At 37.9% G+C, this 27,753-nt stretch overlaps 1 protein-coding gene across 1 annotated transcript in view; it reads right to left on the bottom strand.

Annotated features, from left to right (window-relative positions):
• The window catches only part of TTBK2 (tau tubulin kinase 2), a gene marked incomplete at its 3' end in the record, with an annotated part of 114,693 nt that overhangs the window by 51,113 nt on the left and 35,827 nt on the right, over positions 1–27,753 (bottom strand). The window contains exons 3-6 of the mRNA XM_079698786.1: positions 22,338–22,411; positions 15,554–15,694; positions 13,945–14,049; positions 1,749–1,814 (exon numbers count right to left, since the gene is read on the bottom strand). Coding sequence (XP_079554912.1) covers positions 1,749–1,814; positions 13,945–14,049; positions 15,554–15,694; positions 22,338–22,411 — 386 coding nt within the window. The remainder of the gene's footprint in view (positions 1–1,748; positions 1,815–13,944; positions 14,050–15,553; positions 15,695–22,337; positions 22,412–27,753) is intronic.

Below are 27,753 nucleotides of genomic sequence, written 5' to 3'. Positions count from 1 at the left end.
GAGCCACAAATACTGAGCCTGCGCGTCTGGAGCCTGTGCTCCGCAATGAGAGGCCGCGATAGTGAGAGGCCCGTGCACCGCGATGAGGAGTGGCCCCCACTTGCCGCAACTAGAGAAAGCCCTCACACAGAAACGAAGAGCCAACACAGCCATAAATAAATGAATAAATAAATAAATAAATACAATTAAAAAAAATAAAAAATAAAAAAAGAATATATATATATATATATATATATATATAAAATCTCTTTCTAGTAGCTATTTTGAAAATGTTTATATAGCTATTATGATCTCTGAAAATGTTTATGCTTATCTCAAAAAGAATGTCCTATTCCAGATTCCAATGTGGACATATTCTTTAATAGAATTAATTAGAAAGCATAGTACTTCTAAACTTTTGCAAGAATCTATCTGGAGGATGCGTACCTCTTTTCAAGGTAGAATAATTAACTAAATACCATAAAATAAAGCAACACTGAATCAAACCAAATGAGTTAAAATGCTCGGCAGAGTGCTACACACTGATAAAAATACTTTTCCTATTTTCAATTTATAATCACATCCTAAGAAACCAAATTAACTGAAGCATAGCATATAAAACCACAGCATTCTCTTCCTATTACATTTAGCATTGGTCAAGTTATTATTTTTTATTTATTTATTTATTTTTGTCTGCGTTGGGTCTTCATTGCTGTGTGTGGGCTTTCTCTAGTTGCGGTGAGCAGTGGCTACTCTTCGTTTAGGTGCGCAGGCTTCTCATTGCAGTGGCTTCTCCTGTTGCAAAGCACAGGCTCTAGGCACACGGGTTTCAGTAGTTGTGGTGCATGGGCTCAGTAGTTGTGGCTCGCGGGCTCTAGAGCGCAGGCTCAGTAGTTGTGGCACACAGGCTTAGTTGCTCCGCGGCATGTGGGATCTTCCCAGACCAGGGCTCAAACCCATGACCCCTGAGTTGGCAGTAGGATTCTTAACCACTGTGCCATCAGGGAAGTCCTGGTCAAGTTTTTATTAAAGCAGTTTTGGCTTCACAGAACAAGAATAAGGTAACAAAAGACCAAGAAAAGATTTCTCTTTATTTTATCAAGGAATCACTTGTTAAATTTCTCAACTCTGTCCAAACAAGTTCAAGAGTTGAGAATCCATAAAGTACACACCTTTCCTACTCAAAACTAAGGTTCAGGATGAGGAAAAAAAATTTTAGAGCAAAACAAAAGGATCAAAGTTAAAAAAAGAGAGAGAGAAATTTTTTAAATTTAACCCAAGAGGAGAGGTATAATGTACTAAGATGAAAAAAAAATTTTAAGTTGCTATACTTTAGATCTTCATGAAAACAAAAGTTTGATGGAGAGGGGATATCACAGATTAGATGTATATTACAGATAAAATGACCTCCTTCATTAGGTATTGATAGTATGAATTCCCAAATAACTTCTTGAAATAGAACACAGATATTTTCTTTCTTCAAAATTCTATAGTAAATTTAATACTTACATCTAATTAAGGACACAAGATTCTCCATAGACATATATATAATTAGCCATTATATTTTCTGCCAAATTAAATTTTATTTTCTATGCAGCTGCACACATCTATTATCTATCCACTATACACCATACCATGCGTTAGTATTTCTAACACCTTTCCTTCTGCTCCCAAGCACTTTCCACACCTCTGTACTCTAATGTAAAGAAGTCAATCTGATTCAAGCATCAGCATGCTTATACAGCCACGACTCTAGTTCAGATACCTACCCTGTTCCGATGAGCATTGATTGATGCGTAACGAACTGTCCCTCGAAAGCCTGCCACAGCTCGAGGCTACAAAACAAAGCAAAGAATAGTAACTGAGCTTTAAATAGCATAAGATTCAGCACACTTGAGCCCATGAAGAAGAAGGGAGAAACGTGTATTATTGTTAAGAAAACACTACTTAAATTCCTAACTTTCTAAATAATTGTGAAATTATAAAAATTAGAGAGAGAATATCTCTAAGTCATATGTTTAAAACATATTAGTTATCAATGAGTCCCATTTTAGTTATCAATGACTCCCATTTTTTCCTACCATTTTAAAATAAAGTAGGATTTATGACAAACTCTGTACATTAGAAAACATAAATGCTTTCATGACAAGCATCATAGTATATACATTAATATTCAGGCTCTGGTTACAAATAAGTATATTAAGACCATGAGGTCTAAGTAAAATAAGATGCCAACCTCTTTGTGTCTTGGCTATATCATTCAAACTCAATTCAAAGATGGTGGCAACTTGTACCTCTCCCTGCACATGTAATTCATATGTTCATAAACTTAAATTATTGGGTACTATTACCCCAAGAGTTCCCTTAATGCCCTTTATAGTCAATCCCCTCCCTTGACTCCCAGTGTCTGGCTGGCAACCTCTGATTTCTGTCCCTCCTTAGAACTTAGAATTGTCTAGTGTTTTAGGTTTAACTATTCTAATTACTGTGTAATGGTATCTCACTGTGGTTTTAATTTGCATTTCCCTAATAACTAAAGATGTTCAGAATTTGTTCATGTACTTATTTGCCATCTGTAGTATCTATTCTTTAATGAAATGCCTATCCAAATCTTTTGCTTATTTTTATAGGTTTGTTTTTCATTATTGAGTTTTGAGAGTTGCTTATAGATTCTGGATATAAAGTCCTCTGTCAGATGCGTGTTTTGCAAATATTTTATTCCAGTCTGTGATTTGACTTTTCATTTGCTTAATAGTGTTTTTGCAAAATGCAGAAGTGTTTACTTTTGATGAATTTTTAATTCTTTTATTTTTGTACCATATGAATATATTTCCAAAACTTATGTTTAAAAACATCTTTAAAGAAAAAGAAAGTAAAAAGTGAGAGTGGTTAGTTACCTAAGAGCATGTTTTATTAAAATAAATACCTAGAAGCCAAAGCAATGTTGAGAAAAAAGAACAAAGCTGAAGGTATCACATTCCCTGACTTAAGACTATACTACAAAGCTACAGTAATCAAAACAGCATGGTACTGGCACAAAAAACAGACACATAGATCAGTGGAACAGTATAGGAAGCCCAGAAGTAAACCCACACAATTACATTCAATTAATCTATGACAAATGAGGCAAGAATATTAATGGAGAAAAGACAGTCTCTTCAGTAAGTGGTCTGGGAAAACTGGACAGCTACATGTAAAATAATGAAATTACAACATTGTCTCACACCATATATAAAAATAAACTCAATATGGATTAAAGACTTAAATGTAAGACCAGAAATCATAACATCCTTAGAAGAAAACATAGGCAGACACTGACATATATCGTAGCAATTTTTTAGATCTGTCAGGCAAAGGAAACAAAAGCAAAAGTAAACAAATTGGACCTAATTAAACTTAAAAGCTTTTGCATAGCAAAGGAAACCACTGAAAAAATGAAAAGACAACCTACTGAATGGGAGAAAATATTCACAGATGATATGACCAATAGGGGTTAATATCCAAAATATATAAACAGCTCATTCAACTCAATATAAAAAAAAACCCAATTAAAAAATAGGCAGGGCTTCCCTGGTGGCGCAGTGGTTGAGAGTCCGCCTGCTGATGCAGGGGACACGGGTTCGTGCCCTGGTCTGGGAAGATCCCACATGCCGCGGAGCGGCTGGGCCCGTGAGCCATGGCCACTGGGCCTGCGTGTCTGGAGCCTGTGCTCCGCAACTGGAGAGGCCACAGCAGTGAGAGGCCTGTGTACCGCAAAAAAAAAAAAAAAAAAAAAAAAAATAGGCAGAGAACCTGAATAGATATTTTTCCAGAGAAGACATATAGATGGCCAAGAAGCACATGAAAAGCCGCTCAACACTGCTAATCATCAGGGAAATCCAAATCAAAACCACACCTGTTAGAATGGCTATCATCAAAAAGAACACATATAATAAATGTTGGTGAGGACAGGGAAGAAAGGGAACCCTCATACACTGTTAGTGGGAATGTAAATTGATGCAGCCACTAAGAAAAACAGTCTGGAGATTCCAAAAAAAACTAAAAATAGCTCATAGACAATATGATCTAGAAATTGCACTGCTGGGTATATATCCAAAGAAAATGAAAACACTAATTCAAAATTATACATGCACCTCAATGTTCATAGCAGCATTATTTACAATAGCCAAGATATAGAAACACCCTAAGTGTCCATCAACTTATGAATAGATAAGGAAGATGACACACACACACACACACACACACACACACACACAAATGGAATATTACTCAGCCTTAAAAAGAATAAAATTTTACCACTTGCAACAACATGATGAACCTGAAGGGTATTATGCTTAGTGAAATAAGTCATATAGAGAACGACAAATACTGTATGTTATCACTTATATGTGGAATCTAAAAAATGAAACAAACAAATGAATATAAAAAAACTGAAACAGGGGGCTTCCCTGGTGGCGCAGTGGTTGAGAGTCCGCCTGCCGATGCAGGGGACACGGGTTTGTGCCCCGGTCCGGGAAGATCCCACATGCCGCGGAGTGGCTGCACCCATGAGCCATGGCCGCTGAGCCTGCGCATCCGGAGCCTGTGCTCCGCAACGGGAGAGGCCACAACAGTGAGAGGCCCACGTACCACAAAAAAAAAAAAAAAAAAAAAAAAAACTGAAACAGACTTACAGACAAAGAGAATAAACTGTGGTTACCACTGGGGAGAAAAATGGGGAGGGGGCAAGACAGGGGTAGGTGATTAAGAGATACAAATTACTATATATAAAATAAATAAGCTAAAAGGAAGTATTATATAGCACAGGGAATATAGCCAATATTTTATAATAACTTTAAATGGAGTATAATCTATAAAAATATTCAATCAGTATGTTGTACACCTGAAATTAATATATTGTAAATCAACTACACTTCAATTTTTAAAAAGAAAAAGAAAAAAAGTACCTAGATATTTAAGTGAAAATGAAAAAGCAAAAATAAATTGAGCCTTAAAGGACTGACAGAATTACAACAGGAAGGAGGAAATGCATTTTATTTATTTATTTTTTTAAATTAATTTTTATTGGAGTATAGTTGCTTTACAATGTTGTGTTAGTTTCTACTGTATAGCAAAGTGAATCAGCTATATGTATAAATATATCCCCTCTTTTTTGGATTTCCTTCCCATTTAGGTTGCCAAAGAGCACTGAGTAGAGTTCACTGTGCTACACAATAGGTTCTCATTAGTTATCTATTTTATACATAGTATCAATAGTGTATATATGTCAATCTCAATCTCCCGATTCATCCCCCCCTCCCTTTCCCCCTTCGTATCCATAAGTTTGATCTCTCTCTGTGTTTCTATTTCTGCTTTGTAAATAAGATCATCTCTACCATTTTTCTAGATACCACGTAATTCAAAAAGACACAGGTATCCCAATGTTCATTTCAGCACTACTTACAATAGCCAGGATATGGAAGCAACCTAAATGTCCATCAACAGAGGAATGGATAAAGAAGATGTGGTACATATATACAATGGAATATTACTCAGCCATAAAAAGGAATGAAATTGGGTCATTTGTAGAGATGTGGATGGACCTAGAGACTGTCATACAGAGTGAAGTAAGTCAGAAAAAGAAAAGGAAATGCATTTTTAAAAGAACACAGTGAACAATGCAAAAAGAGACAAAAGTACTGTTAAGTGTTAGGGAAAAGAATTTGGTATGGTTGAAGCAAATGGTGAGAGAAAATAATGGAAAAGTAGGTTGGAATCAAATGAAGGATGAAAATAATGGAAAAGTAGGTTGGAATCAAATGAAGGATGGTCTTAAATGTCATATGTTGTTTGGCTTATAAGGTAGAGGCAAATGGAATTCATAAAAAAATTTTAAGTAAGGAAGTAACATGATTGAGAAAGTGCTTGGGATGTTTACTCCACTGCAAGTATAAAGGATAGATTGGAAGGAGAAGGTAGGGAAGACCAGTGAGGAAACTATTTTAAAAATACAAACAAGAAACCACAAGACTAGTACAAGGACAGAAGCAGCAAAGGCGGGGATGAATGTCAGAGACAGAATGAGCCCCTAGGAGAATAAATCCAGAAGAAGGGAAGGACTTGAGGTATAAGCCTAGACCTACTGCTACCAAAAGGAAAGGATCAGGAGGGGAAAAAAGCGTGGAGAACTATGTAATAAAACCCTCAATGGAAATAAGAAAATAGATGAAATTCTGGAATGTTAACATTTAAAATTTTTTCTTAAGTAGGACACTATAGCCCTAGGCACTGGAAGTTTCAGCTGAATGGTTAAGAAGGAAGCAGCAGGGGCTTCCCTGGTGGCGCAATGGTTGAGAGTCCACCTGCCGATGCAGGGGACACGGGTTCGTGCCCCGGTCCGGGAGGATCCCACATGCCGCGGAGCGGCTGGGCCCGTGAGCCATGGCCGCTGAGCCTGTGCGTCCGGAGCCTGTGCTTCGCAATGGGAGAGGCCACAACAGTGAGAGGCCCGCGTACCAAAAAAAAAAAAAAAAAAAAAGAAGGAAGTAGCAGGAGAAAACATGGCATTCCAAGAGCTTAGACACAAAGGGCCAATGTAATAAGATGCCAGCTCAAGGGCTAAAGAAACTGGGGCATCCTCTAAACCAGGAGGGAAAACATGAACATGCAGATTCAAATCACTAAGTAAATAGAAGTTCAACTCCAAAACCGTATGAACCAAGGTACTGCAAATATATATACAGAGACACACACAACTCCTTTTTATCTCACATCCCTATTTGATACAACTAATACATCTTAAAGGTTATAGACAGTACAGGATCTCCCACGTGCCACAACTACTGACGCCCGCACACCTAGAGCCCGTGCTCTGCAATAAGAGAAGCCACCGCAATGAGAAGCCCGGGCACCTCAACGAAGAGTAGCCCCCACTCACCGCAACTAGAGAAAGCCTGCACGCAGCAACGAAGACCCAACACAGCCAAAAATAAGTTAATAAATAAATAAATTCATAAAAAACAAACAAAAAACAGTAGAGGCTCTCAAAACCAACCACATAAACAACTTGCTAGTATCACTAGTGTAACAGATAGGATCCATCATTCCCTTTGTAATGCATTCTGAGTGACAATCCTATATCATAATTTTGGAAAAATAAATACACATTTATGTTTTGAGGGAGTTTCTCTGTGGTGATGGAATAGTTTTATATCCTGATTGGGCTGTTGGTTATATGAATCTATATGTGTGATAAAATTTCATATACCACTCCTCCCCTGAAAGGAAAAGTGTATGTAAAAAATAGTGAAATCTGACTCAGGTCCGTACTTGAGTTAATAATAGTATACCAACAACAGTTCCTTAGTTTTGACAATGTATTATGATTATGTAAGATGTCATCATTGGGGGAAGCTAGGTGAAGGGTACATGATAACTGTACTATTTTACAACAGCTCCCTGAATCTGCTCCATACTCCAAAACAAGTACCCTCAGGTCTATAGAAGAAAGAAGAAAGCAAAGCAAGGGACTGGTTAATGCAAAATATACAATGTAGGTTATGGCTGCAATGGCCACTATAACAGCAACTTAAAACTAAGTGAAATTTAAAATTCAGTTCCTCACTTGCTCTGGCCACAATTCAACTGCTCAATAGCCACATGTGGCTAGTGGCTACCATATAAGACAGTACACATACAGACACTTCCATCTTCGCGGTAAGCTCCATTGAAGGAGCTCGAAGAAGGAAAAGGGATGTGATCAGGAAGTGACCGACCCACAGAACACTTCTAAGGTGGTAATGAACTATTTCTTAACCTAGATGGAGGCCACAGATGTTTTGACATTCTTCCTTAAAATTTTTATATGTTTTTTACACTCTTCTAGAATACACATAGCAAGGCAAAAAAAAAAAAAAGGAAATATTGGTTTTTGCAGATAACATGATGGCATACCTAGAGAATCCAAGCAACTCAATTCAAGTTTCTTAAAAGCAATAAATAAACAAAATTGTACTATATAAAAGAAATCTACCCAGGCAACTTTTGATTTTATATTAGTGGAACAATATAAGAAAATGATTTCAATCATAATTATGATCCAAAAAGTAAGAAAGTAATTTTACTTGAGATTTAGGAGTTTTAAAGAAAATTATGAAATCCTACTGGCATAAAAACTCTAAAAGGAACTAGCTATTAACACATAAATAAAGGGAAGGTTAACTCCTTACACAGCCTGGGCTACATTCGACCACAACAATATTCCCTCTTTCTTCCATAGTGCTAAACTGACCCCAACCCCGGTTAAACTCAATTCATAGACTAAACTGTACCTGTAAACAAGCAGTTAAAAGTATATGGAGAAAAAGGATTGTACTGACAATCTTACCTTAAATTACCATCATACTCAAATGAGCTTTCAGCACAGCCCAGCAATCTAGTATATTTTCCCAGTCAGTTTGCTCTCTCCCCTTCCATGATAACTATTTCACATGTGCTCTTCTCTCCTCAACCTCCAACACCATTTTGCACTCTCAGCAAAAGGCTTTGTCTCTTTCTTCACTGAGAAAATAAAAGCCATGAGAGAACTTCAACTTCCACCACCAAATCTAAATGCCTACCTGTATCTCTGTCCATTTATTCTACCTTTTCTCAGTTACAGTGGAAGAAGTGTTCTTGCTCTAATAATGGGCTATCCTCACCATTGTGCCAGGATTCCTTCCCCTAACAGCTTGCAAGAACTTGGCTCCTATGATTGTTCCTGCTCTGTCTTACATCATCAACTTTTTTCATGTCTCCTGGAGCACTACTAATATTAGAACACGAGCATGCTACAATAGCTGACATTAAAAAAAAATAAACTAGGGAAGGAGGGAAGGATTTTACTTCCCTCACAACTACTTCCCTGTTTTACTTATATTCCTTTTCTCCACATCCTCTCTCCAACACTTTCTTTAACCTACTCCAATTAAGTTTTCATTGCTCTACCGAATCACTTTTATAAAAGTCACCAGTCACTTCCATCTTGCCAAATCCAGATGATCAGTTCTCAGTTCTCCTACCTTCCTTGACCTACCAGTAGCATCAGTAGCACCGCACATATTTGAAGCACTTTCTTCACTTGGCTCTCAAGATACCACACTCTCCTGATTTTCCTCCTACATCACTGGCCAATCCTCCTCCCCACTGTTCTTTGCTAATTCATAGTTCTTTTCTATCCATTATCGAGTTGCTAAAGTGTCTCAATGGCTCAGACTCAGACCTCTCTCCTTTTCTAGCTATACCTTTTCCCTAGCTGATCTAACCTAGTTCCATTTTTTTTAATTACCATTTATTTTTAAACATTGGGAGCAAATGATTCTTAAATTTATATTATCTCCATCCCTGATATCTCCTTTGAGCTACAGATTATCATATCAAGTCAACTTCTTATTATTTCCATCTAGAATCTAAGAGGCATTTTAAACTTAACTTTTAGAAAGTAGAACTTCCGGGGACTTCCCTGGTGGTGCAGTGGTTAAGAATCCGCCTGCCATTGCAGGGGACACGAGTTCGATCCCTGGTCTGGAAGGATCCCACATGCTACAGAGCAACTAAGGCCATGCACCACAACTACTGAGCCTGCACTCTAGGGCCCGTGAGCCACAACTACTGAAGCCCACGTGCCTAGAGCCTGTGCTCCACAACAAGAGAAGCCACCGCAATGAGAAGCCCGTGTACCGCAACGAAGTGTGGCCCCCACTTACCACAATCAGAGAAAGCCCGTGCGCAGCAACGAAGACCCAATGCAGCCAAAAATTTAAAAAATTTTTACATTAAAAAACAACAACTAAGAAAGCTTTAAAAAAAGAAAAGAAAAGGGAACTTCCATTTTTCCCTCATCAAATCCACACTTCAGCCTTCATCTCTATCATGGTTTCAGGACAAAAACTTAGAAGTCATTCTTGACTCTTCTTTTCCCTTCACATTTCAGTATCAAATCCAGAAGGAAGTCCTGTTAAATACATCTTTAAAATATATCCTAAATATAAGCATTTTCCACCATCTTCATTGTATCACCCTAATGCCCTAAGTCCCAGCCACCAGCAATGACCACTGGACCATGGCATTAGCCTTTTAACTTGTCTTTCTGATTCTACTCTTTCTCTCAATAGTCTCTTCTTCACAGAGTGATTAAAAAAAAAAAAAGTCCTAAGAATTGAAAAACTTCTATTTAGAATAGAAGTGGGATTCCAGAAATATATTCAAATACAATACACTACATAGAAACTAAATTCTTTACCTGCCCAAATACCAATTAATACAAGAACATTGATAGAACTGAAGATAGTCTTCCCACAATTTCAAGGCACTTAAATTCTCATGTGGCTACGTTTTAAATATAACCTACTTCTGTATATAACTCTATAGTTAGCTTATTGACAGAGCATGTAACATATTATGCAACAACCCTGCTTCCTATCACACTTAGAATAAAATCCATCTCTTGGCAAAATCATTCACATTCTGGGGTCTACCAACCTCCTAAACCTCGTCTCTCTCCACTTACCCACCACACTATGCTATGCCATGCTACAGCCACAGTGGCCTCCCTCCTTTTCCTTGAATATACCAAACTTACTCTGCCTCAGAGTCTCTGCACTTGCTGTTCCCTTTGCCTGGAGCACTCTCTTTCCAGAAAATCACACAGCCTGCTCTCATACTTCATTCAACTCTCAACTCAATATTTCCTTAGAGAAGTCTTTTCTAACTAATACCTCTAAAATAGTCTCCTAGCCTCACTGCCCATCGCTCTCTATGTCAATACCCTGCTTTCTGCTGGGTTTTTTTTGTAGAATTTATCACAGTCTAAAATTATGTATTTATCTGTATATTATCTGTCTTCACCACTAAAATATAACCTCCATAAGAACCTCATTTTGGTCTGTTGTTCACCGCTGCAGTCCCAGCACCTAGATCCATGCCTCACACATAATCTGTGCTCATTTAATAAGTGTCTTATAAGTGAATAAATAATAACCTCATAATATTCTAAAAACTAAAAAAAAAGATACTTGGAAAAGAAATGAGACTCCAGAAATATATTCAAGTCTAATAAGCTGCATTGGACCCAAATTCATTACCTGCCTTGCTATCTATTAATGCAAGACCTTCACTGGAACCAAAAAGATTCTCTTATAATTTCCAGGTGCTTAAATTTTCATGTGCCTATATTTTAAATATAATTTACATTTATTGTATACAAGTCTATTATTATATAGTTAGCTCATTCAAAACCAGTGTTTCAACTTCTGTGCAACTACTCTGCTAGAAATGAAAATCATAGTACCAAGTTGAAACAAAAAGTATAAAAGTAGACATTATAACACAACATTGTATCAACTATACTTCAATTAAAAATAAATTTTAAAAAAAGGTAGACATTAAAGAACTGTAGGGGGAGATCAACTGCCAGTATGACAATATGAGGAGCTCTAATGACCTGCTCCCCAGTAAAACCGGTAAAAATAATTTAAAAAAATAACCGTAGCCTCTGGAAATGGTCCTTCAAGCAAACAACAAATGATGAAACAGCTACTTCATGAAAAGTCAGTAAGAAAAGCTAGAGTCCATGGTATTTGAACCAAAACCGCTCCCCCTCCTTCCTCTCTTCCAGATCAGCAGGGGTGGCTCCACTCCAGGATGCTGCAGCCGAGAACACAGGGCTCCCTCCTTCCCCAGTTCCGAGCCAGAGGGCTTTCTTCGTGTAGGAGCAGGACTTCAGCATTTCTCATCTTCTCCCAGCTGCCTGTTGCTGAGGAGGCTGTCATGGGCAAGCGTGGTACAGAGGTGGAAGCCCCTTTCTTGCACCCAGCTTCCACTCATGGAATGAAGGCTCTACCTTGGGCATGGTGTGCTGAAAATACTGGGGCCCCAAAAGCCCTTCTCCTGGCTCATGAAGCAGTGGTTCCATGCCAGGAGAGTCAAGCCAAGAGACCTCAGGCTACTGTCCCGATCTGAACCAGAGGGCCCTGCTCCTAAGACAGGATGTCACTCAGAGAGAAGTCTGCCATAGTCCTCACCCCCAACTCCAGAGCCCTCGGTCAGAGATTTTGTCTGCGGACAGAAGAACGCCATAAAAAAGTTTATCTCCCAATCTCTTCCCAAAGGAACTTATTTCACTTGCAACAGTGAAGTTAATTAAACTTAAGACCCTCTCATTAATAGTGGAGGTTATAATAAAGAGAACTGGGAGGATTTGTGGATATGAGGATACAGCCTAGACCACAGGCTGGCCAGGTGAGAACCAGGGGAACAAGACAGGTGGGGGAGCCCTTCTGGGGTCAGAACAAACATCAAACTATCACCTCAGAAGGGAATTCCCTGTCAGTCCAGTGGTTAGGACTCTGTGGTCTCACTGCTGAGGGCCCAGGTTCAATCCCTGGTCAGGGAACTAACCCTGCAAGCCTGCAGCAGCAGCCAAAAAAACCCAAAACTATTCCATTTTAGGAGCCACAATTTGATTGGATTAGTCTGTCAAGGAATGTACGTCTTGGGGTACTTGGTTGTAAGCAACAGAGCAATCAGCCAGCAATCAGCAGGTTTAATAACTGGATGTGGTCAGAAAAAGTGTGGAGGAGAGCCCTACCAGCACCACTGTCATTCCAGGGTGACGATGGGCAGACCCAAAGCTGCACCTCCCTGAGGGGCAACAGAGAGACTTAACAGGGCTTCCCTGGTGGCGCAGTAGTTGAGAGTCTGCCTGCCAATGCAGGGGACGCGGGTTCGAGCCCTGGTTTGGGAGGATCCCATGTGCCGCCGTGAAACTGGGCCCATGAGCCACAGCTACTGAGCCTGCGCGTCTGGAGCCTGTGCTCCGCAACAGGAGAGGCCGCGATAGTGAGAGGCCGGTGCACCGCGATGAAGAGTGGCCCCCACTCGCCGCAACTAGAGAAAGCCCTCGCACAGAAATGAAGACCCAACACAGCCAAAAATTTAATTAAGTAATTAATTAATTAATTTTTTTTAAAAAGAGAGACTTAACCCTATGTGCTGGGATGGGGGGGAAGGATAAAATAATCTAGTCAGGGGCTTCCCTGGTGGCGCAGTGGTTGAGAGTCCGCCTGCCGATGCAGGGGACACGGGCTCGTGCCCCGGTCTGGGAAGATCCCACGTGCTGCGGAGCGGCTGGGCCCGTGAGCCATGGCTGCTGAGCCTGCGCGTCCAGAGCCTGTGCTCCGCAATGGGAGAGGCCACAACAGTGAGAGGCCCGCGTACCGCAAAAAAAAAAAAAATAAATAATAATAATCTAGTCAGTCACTAATCATATAAATAAGCAAATAGCACTAACAAGCCCTGGAAGGGAGGACCAGTACCCAGAATTATATTATCAAAAATGTCCAATTTCCAACAACAAAAAAATATAAGACATGCAAAGAAACAGGAAAATGTGACCCATACATGTAAAAAAAAAAGTAGACAACAGAAACTGACTATAAGAATGACTACATTCTTCTCCTGTTGGATATAACAGGAGAAGATTTCAAAGTAGGCATTATAAATATGTTCAAAGAAATAAAGGAAAGCTTTCCTTACTTAAAGAAGTAAGGAAAGTATAATTACAATGCCATATCAAATAGAGAATATCACTAAAGAGAAATTTTTTAAAAGAACCAAATAGAAATTCTGGGTATGAAAAATACGGTAACTGCAATAGAAGTATAGGATGTACAAAGAGACCCAGACTGCAAAAAAGACCCTTGACGCTAAAGCGGTAATGTGTGTTCTTATAAAACCACTCTAAATCTGCATCTAATGTACATGTTTTTAAAAGCCACAACTCTCAATAATAAAATTAATTAACACCATCTATAAAGTAATCATAAAATCTATATGATACTTCTTGGATGACATCCATTCTGATACACAATTAGCATTTCTTTAAAAAGTGTGACACTATAAATCATAAGTTAATTCTCAAATATTTAATAATAATATGAAAAATCTTACTGGTCTGACGTCACCACAGGAATTGGTAAATTGTCGAGCCAAGCCAAAATCAAGCATGTAACATTTCCTACATGTACTAGGAAAGCGACCCATGGCAAAGTTTGACTAGAAAAATAAAGAAGGAAAATATACATATTATTTTTATACTTAGTCCTTATACCTTATCCTTCCTCTATTTTAATTCTTCTACTTAAACTCTATAAAACACACATGTCCCAAATATACTATTCTAGTCAATGATGTTTACTGGATATTAATACATAATTTTGCTGTGGATTCTACTAATGCCTAGGATCAGGGGAACTTTGAGCAACAAAAAATTTATGTGACTATAAATTTACATAAAACACAACACTGACTTAACTGGAATCAGTACTCTAAGTTCCTTGAAATTCTAGTCTAAGTCACTACTTACTTTTTAAAATGGGAGGAACTAGGAGTGAGCAAAATAGAATACATAGTTCAGAAATTGAAATGAATTTCCTATAAGCATCATGAACCTGAATTTCACTACATGTAAAAATTAAAATACAATTCAAGGACACATTTCAAAACAGACTTAAGGAAAATACACTCTGCATTCTTCCCCTAATAAAAATAAATGTAACATTAAATGACCACAAACTTGCAAAGACAGGTATATAAGGGAATTTATTTTTTTTTAAAAAAAAGTCAAAAGTCAAATTGTTACAGAATTGTTAGCTTTTATTTTGAAATACTGTTTTATTTTAAAATACTGTTCTACTTAGGGAGCTTTCTAATCAAAATGGAAACTCTTCAATCACCATGGTTCTCAAATAATGACGTTTAACTTGACATAAAAATAAAAGCAGGAGAAATCTACGTTACATTAAGTCTGACTCAACTATGTTAATTTTAGTTGGCATTTTCATGTAAACTGTTTAATTTTAGAAATCATGTAGCAACAGATGGAAATAATTTTCAACTGCAACAACCAACATATGATAAATTTATAGTAAATACAGCATATCAGAAATGGGTCATTTCCCCTTGTAATACAAAAACCAAGAAAGAGAAAATAAAGACATATTTCACAGTTACAGAAATGACAATTTCTAAGAAAAAACAGAATAGAAAAAAATACTATATATTGGCACTGTAGCACTCAGAAGAAAAAGCAAGCTCTTTCACAGTTGATGGTTTCTTATAAGTATAATTTGTCACTTGAGAAATAGCTCAAAGAACATAATGCCAACATCTAAAAGCAACATATGTATATATATTTAACCAATATCAGGAAAAAGAAATCCAAAGAATAACTACTAATTTAGGTGTAAGGCTAAGTAATTGACAATGTTAACACATATAATAATAATAGTGAAGCATTAATAATTTTTAATTTGGCTGCTGAGCAACATTTTCATTGTATGAGAAAAGCTCTTTATTATAAGTTATAGTTTGTAATTATCATTTTTTTTAAATTAAAAGGCAAGTTACATGTACTTTAAGTTTACATCTTTGCCACAGAAATTAAAATACTACCTTGTATTTAATATAGAAAGCTACATTTGTAATTTACTGTGTCCCATCATAAGATTAAGATTACCAAGCAAACTCATTCTGTGATCTGGAGGAAAAGGCCCCCTACCGGTTTGATGTCTCGGTGCAAGAATCCCACAGAATGGATGCTCTCAATAGACTCCAGAATCTGTCTACCCAACCGAAGAGTAGTGCTAATGGTGAATGTGCCCCGAGACTGACTACGGCGTAGATCCGCCAGATTCCGACCCTGTGGAAACCAAATAAATACTTTCAAGTACTGTACTAAATGTATAAGAGAAGAGTAGAGAATTGCTCATTTACCATTAAAAAATGTTTTGAATGAAATAGCAAGGATTTTACCCGAATCATGAGCCTCTCACTCAAGAGAAGAGATTCTCTTAAGATAACGCATGAACATTTCGGAGATATTTAAGAATAACCAAAGTTTTTTTTAACATATTATGTTTCTTTTTAACTTTTTTTTCTGAATGAAGGATTCTTTAAATTCTATAGAACTTCACAATTTTCTAAAGTTTCACACACATGATTTCATATAATGCCATAATAACTCTTTTTAAAAATCTCCTATCCCTATACTGCCCCTACCCCCTCTCCTCTCTCCCCACTGGTAACCACTAGTTTGTTCTCTATATCTGTGAGTCTGCTTCTTTTTTGTTTTATTCACTAGTTTATTGTATTTTTTAGATTCCACATATAAGTGATATCATACAGTATTTGTCTTTGTCTATTCTACGTCTATTATATGTTTCTGAGTCATCATGTTTCCTTTGTCACTGATGTTATAACAAAATATAGTCTTGATTACTTAAAAAAGATATATACACAGGGCAGTAATTCCTCATTATTGCCTAACATATTCCTATACAAACTACTTAACTTTTCTGTGTCACAGTTTCCTTATAAAATGGGGCCCATAATACCTACCTTACACTGTTTTGTAAGGATTAAACAAGATCCATGTAGTGTTTAGAATACTGTCTGGCACACACTAGGTACTCAATAAATGCTAATTACTGTTATTATAAATAAAAATGATATGAAACAAACACTCAATTACTTATAGCAGTAGATAAAAGCAATGAATTTATCTAGCCTGTGCCAGATGTATTACATTCATGACTGTATTTAGTCCTTAGCACCCTAAATAGAAGTTGTTATTCCTGTTTTACAGATGAGAAAACTGAGGCTCAGAGACTTTAAATAATTCTGACCTGTTAAGGTAAAACTGTTCTTCAAATCTTAGTCTGTTTGACTGGAAAGTGCTCTTTTTCCACTGCACAGTGCTGCTCTACCCAGAAGATTCCTTATTGCATAGGTACAAACAAGCAATCTGACGAGAAGAGCAGGCTAGGATGCTGCAGTTCCACCTCCCAAAGAATGGAAACTGGCTCCTATATCACAAGGGGATTGAAACATCCTAATCTCTCTATACCCAAAATTTTATAGTGTATGTTTGGGATTAATACCACTAATACCATTACCTCAACTAAAGACAGTTAATTCACTTCTGAAAAAGTAATAAATTAAGTGACTTAAATACCATGTAAAATAAAATATTAAATAGTAATCAAGTAATACGAGAATTGAAAAATTACAGAAAAGTCAGGAGACTTTAATACTTCATATCCTCTTTAAAAATGCGGTTTTCCCACAGCATTAATTGGTAGTTAACTTTTTTATTATTTTTTAATGTTAGTGGAATTTATTTTATTGTTCTCTACATCCTCAGCAAACGTAAAATGACTGATAATCTAGGGCAATGAGTTTTATAATCCCATGAGAGTACCTAATAACTTTAATTAGCATTTCAATAATTTTTTTCTTCAAAAATCAGTATTTTGACTGCCAAATATATACCTAAGGTAATACTGGAACTTTATTTGTAAACAAATTCTGTCATCATAAAAGTTTTTGAAAGGAAATCAATTAAAGTGTATTTATGATATTAGTAATGCTTTTTAAATTTTAAATCTTTTAAAACATAAATCTAAGGTATCAATTAACAAAATCTGAGAAGATAAAAACAAAGCTGGCAAGGGTATGGGGAAAGGAATTATTAACATGGTACATACATGCAGGTTGATCCACCAAGTTATACTTCAGGGTATATATTACAGGTGATTATTATTTGTTATAGATAAAAACTGAAAACAATCTATACATCCATCAATAAATGAAATGGTTAAATAAATTATGGTTCAGTCATCTTACTGACTGTTATGCAACCACTAAAAAAAGAATGAACTCTCATATACCTATCCATCACCCAGAATTAACAATTATCAATTAATGGCCAATCTTGTTTCATCTGTTATCCACTTCTCCTCTCCCACTATGCAACACACAACATCTCCCTTTGTACACACATATACTGGATTATTCTCATGTAAATTCTAACCATATCACTTCATCTACATATATTAGGCAAAGAGATGAAAATATAAAATCAAAGAAGTTACATGCCAGCAATTCTATCGCCACAAATTTGAACTGGAAATATCAGTATGAACTATGATATATTTTTTCTTTAAAAAAAAAATCCTGAACCTATCCACTTGAAAAGAATTTAAAACAATGACCAACCCAATTGCAGCAGGCACCCATAGCATCTATATTGTCATCTCTAAATACCATTTCTCATTAAGAGGAATCAGAAAGTAAGGATACTATCAAAGTTCCCTATTAAGGAACCAACTCATTATTCTGAAAACTTTTAAGTAAAAGAATCAAACATTAGTCCTTCCCTTCTGTGTGAAATGTACCTTAGGATTACCTAATAGTTGGTGGAGTGCTTTTTTTTTTTTTTTTTTTTTTTTTTTTTGCTATATGCGGGCCTCTCAGTGTTGTGGCCTCTCCTGTTGTGGAGCACGGGCTCTGGACGCGCAGGCTCAGCGGCCATGGCTCACGGGCCCAGCCGCTCCACGGCATGTGGGATCTTCCCAGACCAGGGCACGAACCCGTGTCCCCTGCATCGGCAGGCGGACTCCCAACCACTGCGCCACCAGGGAAGCCCGGTGGAGTGCTTTTTAAAGAATTCCAGCTAATAAAGAAGAAATTATAAAAATTACAACAGTATATTTGCAACCCTACTGAAGTAATGAATCTAGGCAGTGGTTAATAATGGGTTGATAAAACCTAAGAGAAAAATCACTGGGAACTTTAAAATGGATGGAGAGGCTGATGGCCCCGAAACCTCACTGTTCAATTTTAACTAAAAGAGAGACAACCAGACACTGCCTACTGATATGATATAAATAGGAAGCACACAACCCACCTCTGAAGTATTCTAGCCAAATAAAACAAAACTGGAATCTGATCTAATCACAAGTTTATAGAAAATACAGGGGACAGAAGAACATGTTAAATATCACCACATGGAGACAATCAGCAAAATCCAGAATATGGAAACTTCTGCATGACAAATGACTCTGTTTTTATCAATGACAATACAAACAACAAAAAGAAAACTGTAAGAAAAAAAAATGAGAGGGAAACTAAAGATTAAAACAGGCTTAAGAGATATGTATGCACAAAATACAATGTGTGAACCTTGTCTGGAACCAGATTCAAGTAAAACAAATATAAAAAAAATAAATAAATAAGGGAGATAAACAATCAAGAAAATCTAAAGATTGACCTGATAATTGATGTTATTAAGATACTATTGTGCATTATGGTTAACAGTGGGAAAAAAAGAATCCTTGACTCTTAGAAATATATATTGATATACATACAGATAAAATATGCCTTGGATTTTCTTTGAAATCATCTGGGGAAGGAGAGGAAAGGGAGACTACACCTCAGATAAGATTGGCCATATATTGAAGATTACTGAAGCTGGGTGGTGAGTACATGGATATTCATTATACTATTCGCTCTACTTTTGTTTATGTTTAATTTTTTCCACAATAATAAAAAGTTTAAAAATATATAGCAGTCCTGGGGCTTCTCTGGTGGTGCAGTGGTTGATAGTCCGCCTGCCAATGCAGGGGACACGGGTTCGTGCCCCAGTCCGGGAATATCCCACATGCCGCGGAGTGGCTGGGACCGTGAGCCATGGCCGCTGAGGCTGCGCGTCCGGAGCCTGTGCTCCACAACGGGAGAGGCCACAACAGTGAGAGGCCCACGTACCGCAAAAAAAAAAAAAAAAAAAAAAAAAAAAAAAAAAATATATATATATATACACACATATATATATATATATATATATATATATATATATATATATATATATATAGTAGTCCTGATGTTAGGCAATCTAGATATACATCTGTACTGGTTACAGGATTCAAAACATTTTTTGCCCCTTCCTAGGTGATATGCTTATCACAAAATATCACCCTTTGGCTATACTAAGGATGATCATGTAAAGCCTCAATAGTGACAGGATATCAAATGAGACCTGGCCAAGGTCTTCCTAGTAGAAATGAGGAAATAAACATGTGTGACTGCTTGAACTCTATTAGATTTCAGACCCATTTTAACGGTAAATAGCTAGAACTTCTACAAGAGAAACAGGATTATTCCTTAACATTTTAAACAGCAGATGTTATATAATTGAATTGCCAGGAGGAAAAGACTGAAGTTAACTTAGGAACAATGAGGGTTTTTAGAAAAAATTAGATATGTCAGTGAGAAGCTGGGTCTGAGCATATAAATTTTATTAAAATATATGTGGGAAACCCCAGCAGTCATCTTCAGTATGTCAAATAAGAGAAAGAACCCTCGAACAGTTATAACAGCTTTAGTCTTGCCTCAAATCGAGTCAACCATAACTGTAGGGATGGGAGGTTAATGGTGGGTTAATTTTCTCATGACAGGAAAAAATACAGCATGCAAGTCAAATTGAAAGGTTCTTGGATGGGTCCATAGGCGCTTGCCAAAGGTCACAAAAGCCATCGTTATCTGATATACACCAGCCTCCTTAGTTCTCCCAGACTAGGAGCCTTCCCATTTCCAGAAAGTGAGATTAAGGTTAAGTGCAAATAAAATAAAACTGAGTATATGCTAGGACTGAGAGAGAGACTGCAGACTAAAAAAGACTGTCCATGTTCTCCAGTCAGTAGTAGCCTAAAGACAAAAATAGTTTTATTGTGCCAAGAGTACTGGCCTCAGGCTTCCATCAAGTCCTAACACCCATCAAGTTAGTCAGTCTCAGGCAAACCACAAAACTGTTTGAGCTTAAGTCTCTTCATTTGCAAAATGGGGATAAAACCTGTCCTATCCTCTTCAGAGGATATGATAAGGATCAAATAAGATGCATAATAAATCCAGAAGAAAACTATAAAATAGCATACAAAAAGTTATATTATTATTGGTCAAAGTGAAAGACAGAATGGTCCATACTAATGACCTAAAAAGATATAGGGATAGCTACTTCAAGAAACAAAACTGGGCTTTCCCTGGTGGCGCAGTGGTTGAGAGTCCGCCTGCTGATGCAGGGGACATGGGTTCGCACCCCGGTCCGGGAAGATCCCACATGCTGCGGAGCGGCTGGGCCCGTGAGCCATGGCCGCTGAGCCTGCGCGTCCAGAGCCTGTGCTCTGCAACGGGAGAGGCCACAGCAGTGAGAGGCCCGCGTACCGCAAAAAAAAAAAAAAAGAAACAAAACTATGCTGGCTCAAGAGTAGTGAATCACATGATTCAAAGACTTTAAGGCTACAGTCTGCAGGGAGATTAATATCTATAGATCTAAATCAAATGCTGAAGGATAGCTGAGGGAAACAAAAAAAGAAGAGGAAGAATTTAGGCCAGGATCTATGTCTCTAAAATCTCTACTATGTACCTAAGTTGAAAAAATAAAAATAAAAGAACCAAATGCCTAAAACAAACTTTGCTAAAGATGAAGGGAAACCCTGAGGATCCTAAACTAGGCAGCAAAGTGAACCATGGCCTTTATTTTATTTTATTTTTTATTATTTATTTTGGCTGTGTTGGGTCTTTGTGGCTGCAAGTGGGCTTTCTCAAGTTGGAGCGAGCGCAGACTATTCTTCATTGCGGTGCGCGGGCTTTCTCATTGTGGTGGCTTCTCTTGTTGCGGAGCATGGGCTCTATGGCGCACAGGCTTCAGTAGTTGCAGCATGCAGGCTCAGTAGTTGTGGTGCACGGGCTTAGTTGCTCTGCGGCATGTGGGATCTTCCCAGACCAGGGATCGAACCCATGTCCCCTGCATTGGCAGGCGGATTCTTAACCACTGCACCACCAGGGAAGTCCCTGAACTATGGCTTTTACACACTGATGGTGACTACAGGTTCAGAACTCTGTGTGTGTGTGTGTGTGTGTATGTGTGTGTTCATTCAGGGGCAGAGGCAGTGTCAGAGAGAATGGGATGGTTTTCCTCTTCTCCTTGCTGTAGTCATTACTTCAATGCTCCCTTTCTGAATTTCTTGCATCTGCTACCCAACCCAACTCCACTTTCCATCTAAAGGATAGGGGAACAGAGCTATGTTAATGATAAAGAGAAAGAGGAATGGCATTTCTCCCCTATCTCATCTTATTCTTAAATTTTCAAGCAGTCAAGGTTGATACTTGTGAAAATGGAAAACTAGAGCCCTTAAGGTAGTGAAAGGTGGAGAAGGAAGGGACAGGGACAGGACAAAACTCATATTATATCCAGCAATCCATGTGGAGATCAAAAACTTTGCAGTGATGACAATCAATGAAGATATGCATCAACTAAATAGTTGACAGAGACAACCCTTCCATCTTTGGAAAAATATGTTATCAGGTCTGTTTAAAGTTCCATCTGCATAGTATAAAACATTCTGAGATGATACCAAGAATGTTGTTAATTTTATTCATATCTACTATAATTAGGTATTTTGATCAAAACTGGACAATTTTAAGATACATTTTCAAAGTTAACCTACCTGCAACTGCATGACCACGTAGTTGAATCGATCATTCCTCCCACAGCCAATAAATCTACAAACATGGTCTTTCCCTGGATAAAAGGAAGAAAGAAAGAAGATAGTAGAAAAGGTTGTACTACAGTTTCTCTTCTTAAAAATTAATAATTTGTTTTTCTGTATAGTATTTTATGATCGAATGTAAAGGATCTATCTTAAGAACCTTAAGGACAGGAGATTAGTATTATTCAAATTTTCTACCCATCTCCCTCCATATCCTACCCTGCTCTTTGTGTAGTCAAATAAATGTTTACTAAATGAATAAATAAATAAGTAAATGAGGGAACAAATGAATGATAATTTATTTAGGAAGGAAAGAATTAAGAGGTCATTTCAGATCAACTTGCCCAGACATGATACATCTGAAAGCACAGAAGAGCAATAAATAAGAACTATGTTAGGAATATAAACCCTGAATTTTAGATATGGTCTGCCATTCACCATTATAGACTCAGTGAGTCCCTTCATCTTTCTAGGCCTTATTGATTTGGATTTGCTCAGTGGTTTTCAACCTGAGTTCCACATGTGAAATCCAAGGAGCTGCTAGTGGCTAGAATGCAGAGGGAATCAGAGATGGAGCAGACAGAGGCTAGGGTCCTGCCCCTGATTCAGCAAAAGCAAACAAAGGTGCTAAAAGAGGATCAGGACTGGTGGATTCCAGGGCCAGAAGAGGGAATCAGGCTGGAGAACAGTGAATGAAGGGAGGGAGAACAGAATGAGATGATGCTGGAGAAACAGGTAGGCACCAAATCCAGAAGGGTCTTGGACTCCACGATAAGGAATCTGAACCATATGTATAAGTCAATATTTTCCAACCCTGGCTGCTTATCAAAATCATCTGGGAAACTTTTTGAAAACTCCTGAACTTTATACTGATTCAGGATCTGTGGCGGAAGATACAGGATATGAGCTTTCAAAAATTCTCTAAATGACCCAAACGCAGACAGGCCATGGATGATTTTGAAACATCCAGGTATTTGGAAACTACTGCTGTGTAGTGAGAAGCATCTAAAAGGTAAACACTTAAAACATTCCATTTTAGAACATCACTATGGTAGCAATGAGGAAGATCGACTACAGAGAGGTCAAATATGGATGCAGAATGGTCACTCTGCTGATAGTTACAATATCTCAAGAGAGAGAATATGGGTTTGAACCTTTTTTTTGAATCTTACGTATTATAGATAGATTAAAAAATAGGATAAATCTGAGAGATACTAAAGATATAGTTTTTGACTAGAAATTGGCACAAGTAAAAGTTGTACCAAAATAAGAGAATATAGTAGGTTGCATAGATTTTAAGGGATATCAGAATGTTGAGTTTGAGGACAACCAGTTGAATTCAGTAGACAATTGTAATTTCAAGCCTGGTGCTGAGACAAAAAGCTGAACTCCAGAAATACATTGGGGAAGGATTGGTTCATGGAAGGCAGATGGAACTACAAACATAAATGGATGATTTCCAAGTTGAAAGAATAAGTAATGAGAAGAAAAGAAACCGAAGAACAGAATACTAGAAAATGAACCATTTACAGCCATAAAAAGAAACAAAACTGAGCTATTTGTAATGAGGTGGATAGACCTAGAGTCTGTCATACAGAGTGAAGTAAGTCAGAAAGAGAAAGACAAATACCGTATGCTAACACATATATATGGAATTAAAAAAAAATGTCATGAAGAACCTAGGGGTAAAACAGGAATAAAGACACACAGACCTACTTGAGAATGGACGTGAGGATATGGGGAGGAGGAAGGGTAAGCTGTGACAAAGCGAAAGAGAGGCATGGACATATATACAGTACCAAACGTAAGGTAGATAGATAGTGGGAAGCAGCCGCAGAGCACAGGGAGATCAGCTCGGTGCTTTGTGACCGCCTGGAGGGGTGGGATAGGGAGGGTGGGAGGGAGGGAGACACAAGAGGGAAGGGATGTGGGAACAGATGTATATGTATGACTGATTCACTTTGTTATAAAGCAGAAACTAATAAAAAGAAAAGAAAAGAAAAGAAAATGAAGCATTTAAAGCATGAGCAGAAATAAAAGAGTCCATGAAGGAAACAGAGTAACAGCCTGAGAGCAAACTATAAGAAATGGATATCTCACACCAGTCAGAATGGCCATCATCAAGAAATCTAGAAACAATAAATGCTGGAGAGGGTGTGGAGAAAAGGGAACACTCTTGCACTGCTGGTGGGAATGTGAATTGGTACAGCCACTATGGAGAACAGTATGGGGGTTCCTTAAAAAACTAAAAATAGAACTACCATATGACCCAGCAATCCCACTACTAGGCATATACCCTGAGAAAACCATAATTCAAAAAGAGACATGTACCAAAATGTTCATTGCAGCTCTATTCACAATAGCCCGGAGCTGGAAACAACCTAAGTGTCCATCATCGGATGAATGGATAAAGAAGATGTGGCACATATATACAATGGAATATTACTCAGCCATAAAAAGAAACGAAACTGAGCTATTTGTAATGAGGTGGATAGACCTAGAGTCTGTCATACAGAGTGAAGTAAGTCAGAAAGAGAAAGACAAATACCGTATGCTAACACATATATATGGCATTTTAAAAAAAAATGTCGTGAAGAACCTAGGGGTAAAACGGGAATAAAGACACAGACCTACTTGAGAATGGACTTGAGGATATGGGGAGGGGGAAGGGTAAGCTGTGACAAAGCGAAAGAGAGGCATGGACATATATACACTACCAAACGTAAGGTAGATAGATAGTGGGAAGCAGCCGCAGAGCACAGGGAGATCAGCTCAGTGCTTTGTGACCGCCTGGAGGGGTGGGATGGGGAGGGTGGGAGGGAGGGAGATGCATGAGGGAAGGGATGTGGGAACAGATGTATATGTATGACTGATTCACTTTGTTATAAAGCAGAAACTAAAAAAAAAAAAAAAAAAAAAAAAGGATATAGATCACAGAATCCAAAGGAGAAGAGCATTTTAAGGGGGAAGTGGCCAGTGACAAATACTATAGAAAGGTTGAGAAGTGCTCATTAATATAAAAAATTAAGAAGTCACTGGTGAGTGGAAAGGGCAGAATCTAGTCTATAATGGGTTAAAGAGTAAATGGAACATGAGACAATGAGGGCAATCTTTGAATAAGCTTGCCAAAAGAGAGAGGAAGTCACAGACCAAGAGCTAGAATGACAAATTTTGATAGACTGTTAAGAAATACATCCCAACAATCATAAGGAATTAGTCCACTGACTGATTTAAAATATAAATACAATCCAGATTTAATTTAGTTAATAATTCCACACTTCTCTTTTGCATCTAGGTTATCACATTGTTCTCTCATTCTCTGTGCTTTTGTTGAAAAGGGCCATAACTAGCAAGAACAGGTGCAATGGGAACAATAATTCACAATGTGTACAATGTATGTATATCACTTTATATATATTTTACATATGTTTGCAAAACTAAGTCATCTAATAAATTGTAGTAAGAATGAAAGGATTAAAATGACCACCAATTGGTAACTTACTCTTTTCCTCAGCTTCATAGAAACAATTAAAAAATCATTTTAGGGCCTCCCTGGTGGCGCAGTGGTTGAGAGTCCGCCTGCCGATGCAGGGGATACGGGTTCGTGCCCCGGTCTGGGAGGATCCCATATGCCGCGGAGCGGCTGGGCCCGTGAGCCATGGCTGCTGAGCCTGCGCATCCGGAGCCTGTGCTCCGCAACGGGAGAGGCCACAACAGTGAGAGGCCCGCGTACCACAAAAAAAAAAAAAAAAAAAAAATCATTTTAAAGTATTTTCTTATTATCCATTCCTCAAGATTCCACCTTCCTATCATGTAACATTTAAACGCAGCATCTCTATTACAAAGACATTTAAATCATCTAATAACAAAAGGCCATACGAAATTTAACTCCTCTAGGAATGCCCTTTTAAAAATATCTTTATGATAAGTCACGTCAGAATACTATTTATCTCTTGATACTAAAACCACCCTACTTTTTTTTTTTTTTTTTTTTTTGCAGTACGCGAGCCTCTCACTGTTGTGGCCTCTCCCGTTGCGGAGCACAGGCTCCGGACACGCAGGCTCAGCGGCCATGGCTCACGGGCCCAGCCGCTCCGCGGCATGTGGGATACTCCCGGACCGGGGCACAAATCCGTGTCCCCTGCATCGGCAGGCGGACTCTCAACCACTGCGCCACCAGGGAAGCCCAAAACCAACCTACTTTTAAAACGATAAAAATCAAATAAACTAGACCCTTTATTGGGTAACCAAAACACAAAGTCAGTAGCAAATTTTCTAGGATTCCCTGGTACATCTTTACTGCTTTAGGTAAGAGCTTAATGAGTTCTTATCTCATACATTATAACATAATACACTACTGATCTTATATTTTAGATATATGCAATTAATGAAACTACTTAACAAAGTTATTTCAGTAAATATGTACAAATTTTTGGAAGTACAGAGAAACTACAATTTAACTGAAACAGTAACTCTTCACCACCACTTACAGCAATTCTTAAAATAACTTTTATAATAACTAGTACAAACTGAGGTATCCCTCCATGAGTACAGGGACCATGTCTGTCTGTTCTGTTACCTACCCCACTGTACCTGGCAAAGAGTGAAACACCTGACTGATATTTGTGAATGAACAAATTAATAGAAATAACAATAACTAATAAAGCATGCATAATAGGAAGCATACTATGCTAGCCATTATATTAATGCTTTATATGTATTTAATCCTCACAACTTAATAGCATAAGTATTATTATTTTCCCTATTTTTCCAATGTGAAAATGGCGGCTTAGTGAGGTTAAGTACTTTGTTCAAGACCCCACAGCTGGAAAATGATGGAGCAGTTTGATTTTAGAGCCTTTGTTCTTATCCATTACGCCAGAAACAATTGAAACAGATTTTAAAGTCAAGTAACACCTTGCAAATAAATATTAAAACTAAAAGATAAATAAAGACTATGACAGGGGCTTCCCTGGTGGCGCAATGGTTGAGAGTCTGCCTGCCAATGCAGGGGACACAGGTTCGTGCCCTGGTCCAGGAAGATCCTACTTGCCGCGGAGTGGCTGGGCCCGTGAGCCATGGCCGCTGAGCCTGCGCATCTGGAGCCTGTGCTTCACAATGGGAGAGGCCACAACAGTGAGAGGCCCGCGTACCAAAAAAAAAAAAAAAAAAAAAAAGACTGAGAAAACACAGACAAGAAGACCTACTAAGTGCCAAAAACTAAAGTAGGCACTAGGAATACAAGATAAATTAAGTAAGACCCATACCCTCAAGGAATTCACAGCCCAGATACATAAACAAAAAATGGTAATACAGTATGATGAGCTCTACATTATAGACAAATTGCTGTGGACACACAGAAGATGTGAAAATT

This window comes from Hyperoodon ampullatus (assembly GCF_949752795.1).
Source record: "Hyperoodon ampullatus genome assembly, chromosome: 3".
Lineage (NCBI taxonomy): Eukaryota > Metazoa > Chordata > Mammalia > Artiodactyla > Ziphiidae > Hyperoodon > Hyperoodon ampullatus.
This window is presented reverse-complemented; position numbering and strand designations above follow the sequence as displayed.